At 36.6% G+C, this 12,725-nt stretch overlaps 1 protein-coding gene and 1 non-coding gene across 3 annotated transcripts in view; one reads left to right on the top strand and one right to left on the bottom strand.

Annotated features, from left to right (window-relative positions):
- CENPI (centromere protein I) overlaps positions 1-12,725 on the bottom strand; it is a 54,824-nt gene that overhangs the window by 10,204 nt on the left and 31,895 nt on the right. For both annotated transcript variants that reach the window (XM_019716681.3, XM_088795295.1), the window contains exons 16-19: positions 12,206-12,341; positions 10,600-10,724; positions 9,289-9,337; positions 8,941-9,159 (exon numbers count right to left, since the gene is read on the bottom strand). In XM_019716681.3, coding sequence (XP_019572240.3) covers positions 8,941-9,159; positions 9,289-9,337; positions 10,600-10,724; positions 12,206-12,341 — 529 coding nt within the window. The remainder of the gene's footprint in view (positions 1-8,940; positions 9,160-9,288; positions 9,338-10,599; positions 10,725-12,205; positions 12,342-12,725) is intronic.
- LOC141569834 (U6 spliceosomal RNA) lies at positions 3,507-3,613 on the top strand. Its single transcript, XR_012493613.1, has one exon. It is a non-coding gene; the product is annotated as a U6 spliceosomal RNA (small nuclear RNA).

Genomic DNA, 12,725 nt, shown 5'->3' with positions numbered 1-12,725 from the left:
ACCAGACGAAGATACCACAAGGAAAAATCAATATCCCTGAGTCTCCACAAACTACTTGGAAATCAAATCTGGCAACATGTAAAGGGACTGCTCTCCACAACCAAATGGGATTTATCCCAGGAATATAGGGTTGGTTAAACATCTGAACATCAATTAACATAATATACTATATCAATAGAATAAAAGGCAAAAAAAGAACACCATGTGATCATGTTTGTAGAAGCAGAAAAGGCATTTCACAAAATCCAAAACCCTTTCATGATAAAAACATTCAACAAACCAAAAATAGAAGGGAAGTTTCTCAACCTGATAAAGGGCATCCATGGAAACTCCTAACATCATACTGGTGGAAAACTGAATTGCTTCCTCCAGGATCAAGAAAAGAATAAACTTGTTCATTCTTGCCACTTTTCTTCAACATTCATTGCACCTGAGGCTCTAGGGAATGCAATTAGGCAAGAAAAAAAGAATAAAAGGCATCCAGACTTGAAAGGAGGAAATAAAATTATCTGTTTGCAGAAGACATAATTTTGTATACAGAAAACCCCATGCACTGAAAAGCTATAAAAACTAATAAATGAGTTCAACAAGGTTTCAGGATATAAGGTCAATTAACACAAATCAATTGCATTTCTATACAGAAGCAATAAAGCAAATGAAAATTAAATTAATAAAACAACCCCATTTATAATAACGTCAAAAGTAAAATACTTAGAAATAAATTTAATAAAAGTATAAAACTCATACTATGAAAGCTACAAACCATTGTTGAAGAAAACTAAAGAGGACCTAAATAAATGGAAAGACATCCTATGTTCATAGATTAGAAGATATAACATTGTTAAGACGGCAATGCTATCCAAATTATCTATAGATCCAAGACATTACCAATCCAAATCTCAGTTGGTTCTATGTAAAAACTGAGAAGCTGATTCTAAAATTCATATGGAATTTCAAGGGACCAAGAATAACCAAAACGACCTTGAAAAAGAAGAACAAAGCTGGAGGTCTCACACTTTCCAATTTCGAAGCTTATTACAAAGCTATACCAATCAAGACAGGGTTGTACTGGAATAAGGATAGACATAGATCAATGGAACAAAATTGAGATTTCTGAATAATCCACAAACCTACGGTCAATAGATTTCAACAAGTATGCCAAGACATTTTAATGGGGGCAGAAGAGTATTTTCAACAAATGGCGTTGGGACAACTGAATAGTCACATGCAAAAAAAATGAAGTTGAACACCTGTATCACATCCTACATAAAAATTAATGCAAAAATGGATCAAAAACCTGTAAGAGCTAAAACTATAAAATTTTTACACAAAACATACAAGTAAATCTTCATGATCTTGGGTTAGACAATGATTTCTTAGCTATGACATTAAAAGCAGAAGTCAGACATAAACAACCAATTATCCAAAAAGGAAATTAAGAAAACAATACCATTTACAATAGTTTTAAAAAAGAATGAAATATTTAGGAATAAACTTAACCAAGGAGGTGAAAGATATTTACAATGAAAATTATAAAACACTGATGAAAGAAACTGAAGTATACACAAATAAATGGAAAGATATCCCGTGTTCACAGACTGGAAGAATATTGTAAAAATGTCCAAACTAGCCAGAGGGTAACGGGGGCGGGGGGTGGGGGGTGGGAGATGAGGGTAAGGGGGATCGAATATATGGTGATGGAAGGAGAACTGACTCTGGGTGATGAACACACAATGGGATTTATAGATGATGTAATACAGAATTGTACACCTGAAATCTATGTAATTTTACTAACAATTGTCACCCCAATAAATTTAATTAAAAAAAAAAAATGTCCAAACTAGCCAAAGTGATGCACAGATTCAATGCAATCTTCATCAAAATCCCAATGGCATTCTTTACAGAAATAGAAAAAAAAATCAAAGAAGTCCTGTGTAACTACAAAACATCTTGGATAGTCAAAGCAATTGTGAGCAAGAAGGACAAAGCTGGAGGCATCATACTTCCTGATTTGAAAATATATAACAAAGCCACAGTAATCAAAACAGTATGGTACTGATATAAAGACAGATACAAAAACCCATTGAACAGAATCGAGACTCAGAAATATATGCCTGCATATACAGTCAACTGATTTTGACAGTTGGGTGCCAAGGGTGCCAAGAATACACAATTGTAAAAGGACAGTCTCTTCAAGAAATGGTGCTAGGAAAATTGGGTATCCACAGGCAAAAGAATGAAATTGAACCCCTACTTTACACCACTCACAAAAATTAAGTTGAATGGATTAAAGACTTAAAAAAAAAAAAGAAAAAAACAACTAAAACCCATAAAACTCTGAGAAGAATACATAGGGAAAAGGCTTCTGGACATTGGCCTTGACAATCATTTCCTGGACATGACACCAAAAGCACAGATAACAAAAGCAAAAATAGACAAGAGGGATAACATCAAACTACAAAGCTTCTGTACAGCAAAGGAAAAAAATCAACAAAATGAAAAGGCAGCCACACTGAATGGAAGAAAATATTTGCAAACCATATATCTGATAAACAGTTAATATCCAGAGTATATAAGAAACTCCTACAACTCAACAGCAAAAAAAAACAAATAACCTAATTAAAAAATGGGCAAGGGAACTAAAGAGACATTTCTCCAAAGAAGACATACAAATGGCCAACAGTAATAAGAAAAGTTATTAAACATCACTAATCATCAGGGACATGCAAATAAAAACCACAATGAGCTATCACCTTATGCCTGTTAAAATGACTTTTATAAAAAAAAACAACAACAAAAGATAACAAGTGTTAACGAGAATGTGGAGAAAAGGCAACCTTTGTACACTGTTAACGGAAAGGTAAATTGGTATAATTGCTATGAAAACAGCATAGTAGTTGCTCATCTGAAGAAACCCAAAATGCTACTTCGAAGGGACATGTACATCCATGCATTCATTGCAGCATTGTTTATAATGGCTAAGATGTAGAGGCAGCCTGGGTGTCTATCAGTGGATGAATGGATAAAGAGTAGGTGGTACATATATACAATAGAATATTGCTCAGCCATAAAAAAGAACAAAATCTTACCATCAGCAACATGGATTGTGCTGACTGGAGTTAAGTTGGACAGAGGAAGACAAATGTCATATAATTTCACTTATATGTAGAATCTAAAGAACAAAATAAACAAACAAACAAACTCATAGAGAACATTTTGATGGTTGCCAGATAGGAGGGGGGTTGGGGGACTGGGTAAAAAAGGGGAAGGGATTAAGAAATACAAATTGGTAGTTACAACATAATCATGGGATGTATAGTCCAATTAATATAGTCAATAATATTGTAATCAGATGGGTACTAGATTTATTGGGGTGATCACTTCATAAGTTATATAAATATCTAATTACTACATTATACACTTGAAACTAATATTATATGTCAACGGCAATTGAAAAATAAAAATTATTTTAAAAAAGAAAAAAAAACAAAGTAGCAAAAGTTCTCATGCTCACTTCGGCAGCACATATACTAAAATTGGAATGATACAGAGAAAATTAGCATGGCCTCTGTGTAAGGATGACACACAAATTTGTGAAGTGTTCCATATATTTTTAAAAAGAAAAAAAGTTCTAAAAATACCCATAATTTCACGGTTTTAAAATATAATCATTAAAAATACATTTAAAAAAATAGAACAACCAGATTCAAATCCAAAGGAATTGAAATCAGGATCTTGAAGAGCTATCTGTACACCCATGTTCAATGCAGCATTATTCACAACAGCCAAGACTGGGAAGCAACCTAAATGTCCATCAACAGATGAATGAACAGAGAAAATGTGGTATATATGGAATATCATGCAGCCTTAAAAAAGAAGGAAATCCTGTCATTTACAACAATATGAATGAACCTAAAGGAAATTATGTTAGGTGAAATAAGCCAAACACAGAAGGACAGATACTACATGACATGACTTATATGATGAAAGTAAAATAATCAAGTGCCAGGGGCTGGGAGGAGGAGGAAATGGGGAGGCATTAAAAACCATTGAAAAAAAGCACAAGTGATAAAAGAAAAAAATCTGTAAATTAGAGTTAATCAAAATTATGAATTTTTGTCCTTCAAAAGATACCAAAAAATGGAAAAAGATAACCCACAGAACATGAGAAAACTTTTGCAAATCACATTATCTGATAAGTGACTTGAATCTAGTATATAGAAATGATTCCTATAAGCCAGAAAGAATAACACAAAAAACCTAATTAAAAATAAAGGGTCTGAATAAACATTTCTCCTAAGAAAATGTACAAATGGTCAATAAGCGAATGAAAGAATGCTGAATGTCAAGAAAATACATATCAAAACCACAGTGAGATACCACCTCACACCCACTAGGATGGCTAGAATAAAAAAAAAAACAGATAACAAGTTTGGGAGAAGATATGGAGAAAATGGAACACTCTAACATTGCTGGTAGGAATGTAAAATGGTGCAGCTACTGTGGAAAACAGTCTTGAAGTTCCTCCAATAGTTAAACATAGAGATCCATATGATCCAGCATTCCCACTCCTAAATATATACCCAAGAGAAATGAAAACAGGTCTAAAAAAAATGGTGCACACAAGTCTTTATGGAAGTATCATTCATGATAGCCAGAAAGTGGAAATAACCTAAACGTCCATTAACTGATGAATGGATAAGCAAAATGTAGCATATCCACACAAAAGTATATTTGGCAGTAAAAACAAGTGAAGTACTGATACATACTATGACAAAGATGAACACTGAAAACATTACACTAAGTGAAAGAAGCCAGTCACAAAAAAACCATATATTGCATGAGTCCACTTTTATGAATTTCCAGAATAAGCAAATCTACACAGCTATGAAGTAGATTAGTGTTTGCCTAGGACTGAGGGGATGAAAACACTAGGGAGTGATGGCTAAGGGATGTAGGGTTTCTTTTTGGGATAATGCAAATATTCTAAAATAAATTGTGATGATGGATGCACAGCTCTGTGAATGTATTAAAAGTCATTGAACTGTATACTTTAAATGAGTCAATTGCATGGTATTTGAATTATATCTTAAAACTGTTAAAAATGAAGATGAAAAAATTTTAAAGTGCCCCTGTCTTTTATAGGTATATGAAACATTTACAGCAAAATTGTATAATATTTGGTATTTGCTTCAGAATTGGGTGTTGGAGGTTATAAAACTGGGTGGGAGCAGAGACCGAACTAGGTGATGGGTATGTGGCAGTTTATTATACTATTCTCTCCACTTTTCTATGTTTGAAATTTTTTTTTAAAAAAAGAAGTTTTGCAAAAAGAGTAACAAAGAGCTAATGCTGGTAAGGAATGCCAAAATCTGGGGTAAGGTAAGACAAAATGTAGAAGATGGAACCAAGAGGGGCAAACTTAATACTCAGAATCACTCTTGGCCTAAGGACATTTGCCAATCCAGAGGAATCAGCTGCAAAACTGAACTGTACTGCTACAATTTTGAAGGGCTTAGGTGACTAAAGTCAAAGTACAGGTTTGCCAAAAGTGGGAACACTTCCCTGACTTTAAACTAGTAGAAAACCAAAGGGCTACAACTTCAAGGTAAGAGTTCACTTGCAGTCTGTCCGCCTGCAGGGAATCTCAAGCACAGAACTTGGATTAGGGTAGTCCCAGAAAAAGGGCACCCTTAGGTACCTGTCAGAAACAAATAAAAGTTCTCTCTGCAGAAAGATATTCTAATCTCTAATTCTTTCTAAAAAAAAAAAATACACCAAGGCCCAACACATGGTCAAAGATAACCAGACATACATAGAAATTAAGCTACATTACGAAGCAAGAGGAAAATGAGGCAACACAGACAGACACACAGAAACTTTCAATACTGGAATTATCAGACTCAGATTATAAAAAATGCTTACTTAGTTTAAAGAAGTAACACTGAATGGAAAAAAAAAAAAAGGAAGCAACACTTCAGACAGAAGTGTTGGCAGAATCCATTGTTTCTTTGTTGAGCCCTACCACCTCTCAAAGTGCAGATGCAGGCTGTCGCTATATCTGAGTCTCTACCAACCTAGTAACACTGCTCCTTCACCAAGCCCCAGTGATTTCCTGAGACCCTGCCCCACCCAACTTTTGGCCCACTCAAGCCACTTCCAGTGGCTTTTCCATATAAACAGCCTGTCTTGGCTCTTGCTGTGGACTTTCCTAAAATCTCTAAATGTTCACAAAACCCAAACAAGCAGCATCTGGCTTCGGTGTATTCTGTACCTCTGGATGAGCAGCCCCAAGCCTGGCATTAGCAGCAGTCAACCATGGTTTACAGCTTGGCCTCTCACGGCACCTCCAAAGCCAGTGCAGATGATGGCCATCATCGGATTGCTTTGTGGCTCATGCCAGGTGGCCCCGGGTAGGGCCAGGTTGCAGCTGAACATGGCTTGCAGCATGGCCCCAATCAGGAGGCCCTAGGGCTGGCAAGTCCAGTGGTCAGCTTTGGACCAAGACGGAGCATCACCCGGCCACGTCCAAGGATGACACACCCAAAGGGCAGACTGGGCAGGCACCAGAGCCCTGCTGCAGCAAATCCTGCTCTGCAGGGTCAGCCCGTGCACCACAGCTCCTCCACTATAGTCACGGCCAGTGCTCACAACCAATGAGTCCAAGGGTCAATTCCTCCCACTAATGTGCAAACAGCAACTAAGGCTCAACTACAACAGGAGGGCACACACAACCCACACAAATGACACACCCGGAGCATTTGGCTCTGGTGACCAGGGACACTGTGCCACTGAACTGCAACAGACACCTACTACATAAGGCCCGTCTACTACGACTGGGAGGCATAGCAGCTCTACCTAACACATAGAAACAAACAGGGAGACAGCCAAAGTGGGGAGACAAAAAAAACCCCAAAACAAAACAAACAAACAAAAACCGTTCCAAATGAAAGAACAGAACAAAGAACCAGAAAAAGAACAAAATGAAGGAAAGCAATCTACCAGATGCAGAGTTCAAAACACGGGTTTAAGGATGCTCAATGATCTCAGGGAGTACTTCAACAAAGAGACAGGAAACATAAAAACGAAGACAGAAAACATAAAAAAGAACACTGAATCAAGAAAAAATGCAATATCTAAAACATGAAAACAAACCGAAACAAATGTACTCAGCTGTACGTAAAATATAGTATGTGCACTGTAGACTTGTAGTAGGATTTAGTCCAGGAGCAAAAAGAACAAAATTATTTCAAATTTTATGCAGTCATCTCATTATTAATAGTAATACTAATACCATTAATTTGAAACAAGTTTTTATATATTATATGATAAATCAGGCAAGTTATGAAGGCAAGAAAAAAAAGAGGAAGGAATATCAGAAAATCACTAAACTGTATGACCTCTGAAATTCCTCTATGTACTTAAAAATATAATTTTCATTCAAATATTGAAAACAATCAATAGGTTTTTGCAGGACACATATTACTTTTTTCAATATCTGGTCCTTGACTACATTTCAAATCCTTATTTCCTAACATGCTATATAGTCTAGCCTGGCAGCTCTCAACCCTTGTTGATCAGAATAATTATATTAAAAAATAGATCCTGGATGTCACCCTAGAGTTATTAAAAGAGAATCTCGGTGGGAGCAATCAGGGATGTATACTTTGGAAAGACACTCTGGGAACTGCTGCTGCTCAGTCAGAGTAGAATCCCTGCTCAAACCCTACTTAAGTTCCTCCAACATGGCAGGCTCTAAATCGGGGCAGCACACCATAGCCCACAGCCCAGTGCCTGTTTTTGTAAAGAAACTTTTATTGGAACACGACTATGCCCATTTGCTTACCAATCGTCTATGGCCACTTTCATGTTACAATGAAAAAGGCTGAGTAGTCTCAACAGAGACCACATGGCCTGCAAACCCAAAATATCTACAATCTGGCCCTCTACAGAAAAAGTTTGCTGTTCCCTCCACTATCTGCACTTTCCCTCAAATACTGCTCCTGTCTTGGCAAGCTCATGCTCATCCTTCAAAACTCCAATTAGCATCACTTCTTCTGTAAAGCCTGAACTGGGTTAGCACCCTTGTATATTTTTTACCACCTTCTGTACTTTCCATGTATTATTCATTGATCTTTAAGATGTCTGTTTAATGACTACCTCCCCAATTAAACTGCAAGCTCTATGAGGGCAACACCCAGATGTGTCTTGTTTACCAGTGTCTGGTTTGCTGCATGCATATATTAAACATTTATTCAATGAATATCTCCTCCATTCTGTACAACTTCCCCCATTTTGTTAGATTTCTCGATGTTCCAGTCTGTTACAGGAAATTCTAAATCCAGACTATCAGTGTGTTTGTAATCCCACCCTGTTGTGTCATCCACACATTTGATACGCACACTGAGTTCTTCCTCAAGTCATTAATAATCCTGGAAATGACAAGGCGATAATAAAGTCCTAAGAACACCCTGACCCAACCCCTCCTGTATTTTGACATCAATCTAGTAAATAATCAACAGTCTTTGACTAAGACTCCAACTTTAATTGTAATATTATCTAGCCTACATTTTCCATCTGTCTGGAAGGATTTTATGAGATCTTCCACTTCTCTGCAGAATTTTCTTACCTGGCACCACCTCTACTCAAGCAGAACTGAACTAATAATCAGTCCCCCATCTTTCTCACAACTATACCTTTTGTCTCTTTGTCACACCGTAATGCAGTAATGTTTACAAGTCTGTCTCTGCCACAAGTTCAAGCTCTTGGAGACTTACTTAAGCTAACTTTGATTCCCCATAGCCTGCCACAATGCCCAAAATTTAGCTGGTATTCAAAAAGGAATGACTAAACACATTTTGCAATTCAGACACACTAAATATATGGCACTTCCTATTTCTGCCATCATAGCATTCCCATGTAAAATCTAAATATCCTTACCTGTAGCAAAAAGGAAACAGCATAACTCAATAGAGCAGGGTGTTGAACCAAATTTAAACTGTTTTTATATTTTTCTATTCCAATATTTTTAAAGACTTCAGGGTCAATATATGATCCTTTCTGGAAGGGTTTGGATGTCCACAGGCAACCAACCATGGCTGTCAAATAGTGATTATATTCTTCATAGGTCTTGCTGCTGAATATGAACTCTGATTTTGACTATTGGGAAAGAAAAAAAAATGTCATTATCACCTATTCTTCCTTTCCTTCATATTCCCAACAGATCATAAATATCTATACTCAATTTTTAAACAATGGTGACTTAACACAGAGGTTTATCATTCATACCTTTAGTACCGACTCATTTTTCTTTGCAGCTATTAAATTTTTACGGTATCTAAAAGGGAGAACAAACAGAATGAGCGTTTAACATTAAATGCCTTTGAAATGTAAAATGTAAATAAAAGTGTATATTTTAAATGTAAATACATGCAGATATGCACATACATAAATATCCAACTGTCCAGTTAAGGTTTTTAACTTGTTTTGGTACATTCTCCTCAAGGAATAAAAATCATTGGTGGCTAATTTAAGATATGCATGTAACAATATTTAAGTTATACTTCAATACGAAAGAGAAAATAATAAAAGAAATGCTTTTAATGTTTCACTGTCAAGGAATTAATAGAGGCTCAAAAGCAGTCAGTCACGGGGTTGACAGTTCGATTCCTACATGGGCCAGTGAGTTGCGCCCTCCAAACTAGATTGAAGACAATCCTGGGAGGCCAGATGGCTCAGTTGGTTAGCGCACAAGCTCCCAGCAACAAGGTTGCCAGTTCAATTCCCACATGGGATGGTGGGTTCGACTGGACCTGGAGCTGAGCTGCACCCTCCAATGACTTGGAGCCCTGGAGAAACACAATGTTCCCCAATAAAATTAAAATAAAAAAGCAGTCACTAACACAGACCATGTTTTCTTAATGTGGAAAAAAGGTGCAGTAGAAAGGATAAAGAGGAAATTTAAAAATGCAATCTCTTTTTCTTGCCTGAGAACTATTATCTAATTAGTTTTTAAAGATTTTAACCTTGGCATAATCCTGCAAGCTATGCTAAAGGAGTCTACACCTATGGACTAAAAAGAGTCATTTCAGTCCATAAGTGAAAGAAGTAGAAGGAACCAGAAATAATACTTACAGTTTCATGTAACTGACAACACCCCCTCACCCCCCAGAAAATGTTATTTTCGCTAGAGATGCTACAGAGACCTAAACCAGTTGTCAGTAAATGACTAACTCTTTTTTAAGACACAGCAATGAGAATTAACAATGCTGAGTGCAGCAGTACCACTGCACAAAAGATTCTTAACTATGAATTTTAAAAATCTATATCCCCCATAGTCATGTTAAAAAACAACAAACAAACAAACAATAAAACAAACCACGGTTAAAATAGCCTCATATTGGAAGGTCATTTCCAAAAGAATGGAATGTTTCCTATTTCCATAGGCCCTGGCAGAAAATAGCTAGTCATTTCACTGTTTAATATTTTACTGTATCATATACAACAAATTTATTATAGTGTGTTTATAAATTCACACTTGAAAAAATGAAGATAAAATTATGATGTACTAATTCATAAACCAGTCAAAAGGCTTTGTACCTGTGCATAATGTAACAGAGCTGGTTCAGGATACTGGAATCCAGACTGAGGAGTGCGAGATAGAAGATTCCAGGAGGAAACAACACCACTAATGGAAGGTTATAGTTTATATATATGTCACACACCTTTTGGGAAGAATGATAACATCAGTATATAGATTATTCCCCAGAACCCTTCAACCAAGTTCACCCAAAGAATCATCAGTAGAGAACAAGCGATATAACACCAGGTTGGAGAGTGCCCGACTCATACATAGAATAGGTAGCCACAAGCCTGCTTAAAAACGTACCTCACCAAAACAAAACAAAAATACGAGGTCTGACAATTAGGTTCGAGGTCTGACAATTCAGTTCGTGAACTTATTGTAACAATGTTGTTAACCTTTTTGATATCAGAAGGGTTATTCATTATGAATTTGTACCAACTGGACAAACAGTTAACCAAGTTTACTATTTGGAAGTGCTGAAAAGGCTGCATGGAAAAGTTAGACGACCTGAACTTTTTACCAACAATTCATGGCTCTTGCATCACAACACTGCACCAGCTCACACAGCACTGTCTCTGATGGAGTTTTTAGCCCGTAAACAAATAACTGTATTGGAACACCCTCCCTGCTCACCTGATCTGGCCCCCAATGACTTCTTTCTTTACCAGAAGATAAAGCAAATATTGAAAGGAAGACATTTTGATGACATTCAGGACATCAAGGGTAATATGATGACAGCTCTGATGGCCATTCCAGAAAAAGAGTTCCAGAATTGCTCAGAAGGGTGACTAGGCACTGGCATCGGTGCATAGCTTCCCAAGGGGAGTACTTAGAAGGTGACCATAGTGATATTCAGCAATGAGGTATGTAGCACTTTTTCTAGGATGAGTTTGAGAACTTAATTGTCTAACCTCGTATCTCACCAAACATTAAACTTATCACCGAGGATTATTTTTAGAAGATTATTCAAATCTTTCTTTTTTTAGGGGGACAGATTTTAGAGTTGGAGAGAAAGGGGAAGAGAACATCTCTTTCTCCTAAGTCCCATAAATAATGATTTATCATATGAACTAGCTGTCAACATGGAAAACAAAGGAGCATGCTTTTAAGCAAATGCAACACAAGACATCTAGGTATTAGGGAAGGGAGGAGGCCAGAAAAACTGAGATTAGTGGCTACTTCCTACATAATAGTTCTGTCCAGGTCAAATACTATAAAACAATAGAACAGGACCAGAATCATAGGTACTGGGAGAAACAAGGCAATTGAAAGGTGGAGCAGAGATCTGAAGGTACTTTCAGTTTTTGCCAGGGGTTAGGGATGATCAAAAAGTGATGCTAGAGACAGACTTCTGCCTAGGGCCAGCATCATACACGAGAATGTCTATTAAAGTGGTACCTTGACTTTTCCCAAAAAAGCATTTGTTTTTCCAATTTATTTTATGAAAGTCAGTTATTCAGGTGAAAATAGAATCATTACCTTCAAAATATGTAGGTTATTCTAACTATGCTAATAAGGTCATAGCCCAACTTAATGATTGCAAATAAAATTTAAATAACAGACAAGTACAGCAGAAAGCCATCACAACAATCTAGATAGGGTAAATGAGACGTGTACTACCTTCTCATAGAAATCCAAAACAAAGTGTAGCAGGAAAGTACTGTTGCTTTCCAAGCGCATTGCATTAGTGGACAGCCACCCTACATAGTGAATAAGTTTAGACAGAGAGTTCATGGATCCACTGAATGTCGTCTCTCTGCAATAAGAAACCAGGACAATCAGATTCACATTAGCAAAAGTCATCCCAATTTCCAAGGTAAAGCTGGATAATATACAGCAAAAAGTTGTTAGGGGTTTCAGTAAATGATCAGTGCTCCAATGCATAATTCACTTTTTTTTTAAACCAGTGATTACTTATAAGACTATACAGCCCTCTAGGGAACCATTACGATCAATTCATAGAACATCTTCTGTAATACTCTACTCATAAATACCAGATAAATAAAGGATTAAGCTCCAGACAGACTTTAGATAATATTAGATAATACCCAATGTCCAGGGACCACTGTAGTCAGCAAATTAGTTTCTAAGTATACAAATCAAAATCTGGTTTTGCCTACATTCCTGAGCTAAAATGCTG

This window comes from Rhinolophus sinicus, chromosome 18, assembly GCF_057876585.1.
Source record: "Rhinolophus sinicus isolate RSI-liver-muscle chromosome 18, RSI-T2T, whole genome shotgun sequence".
Taxonomy (NCBI): domain Eukaryota; kingdom Metazoa; phylum Chordata; class Mammalia; order Chiroptera; family Rhinolophidae; genus Rhinolophus; species Rhinolophus sinicus.
Note: the sequence above shows the minus strand (reverse complement) of the source record. Positions and strands in the feature narration are given on the sequence as shown.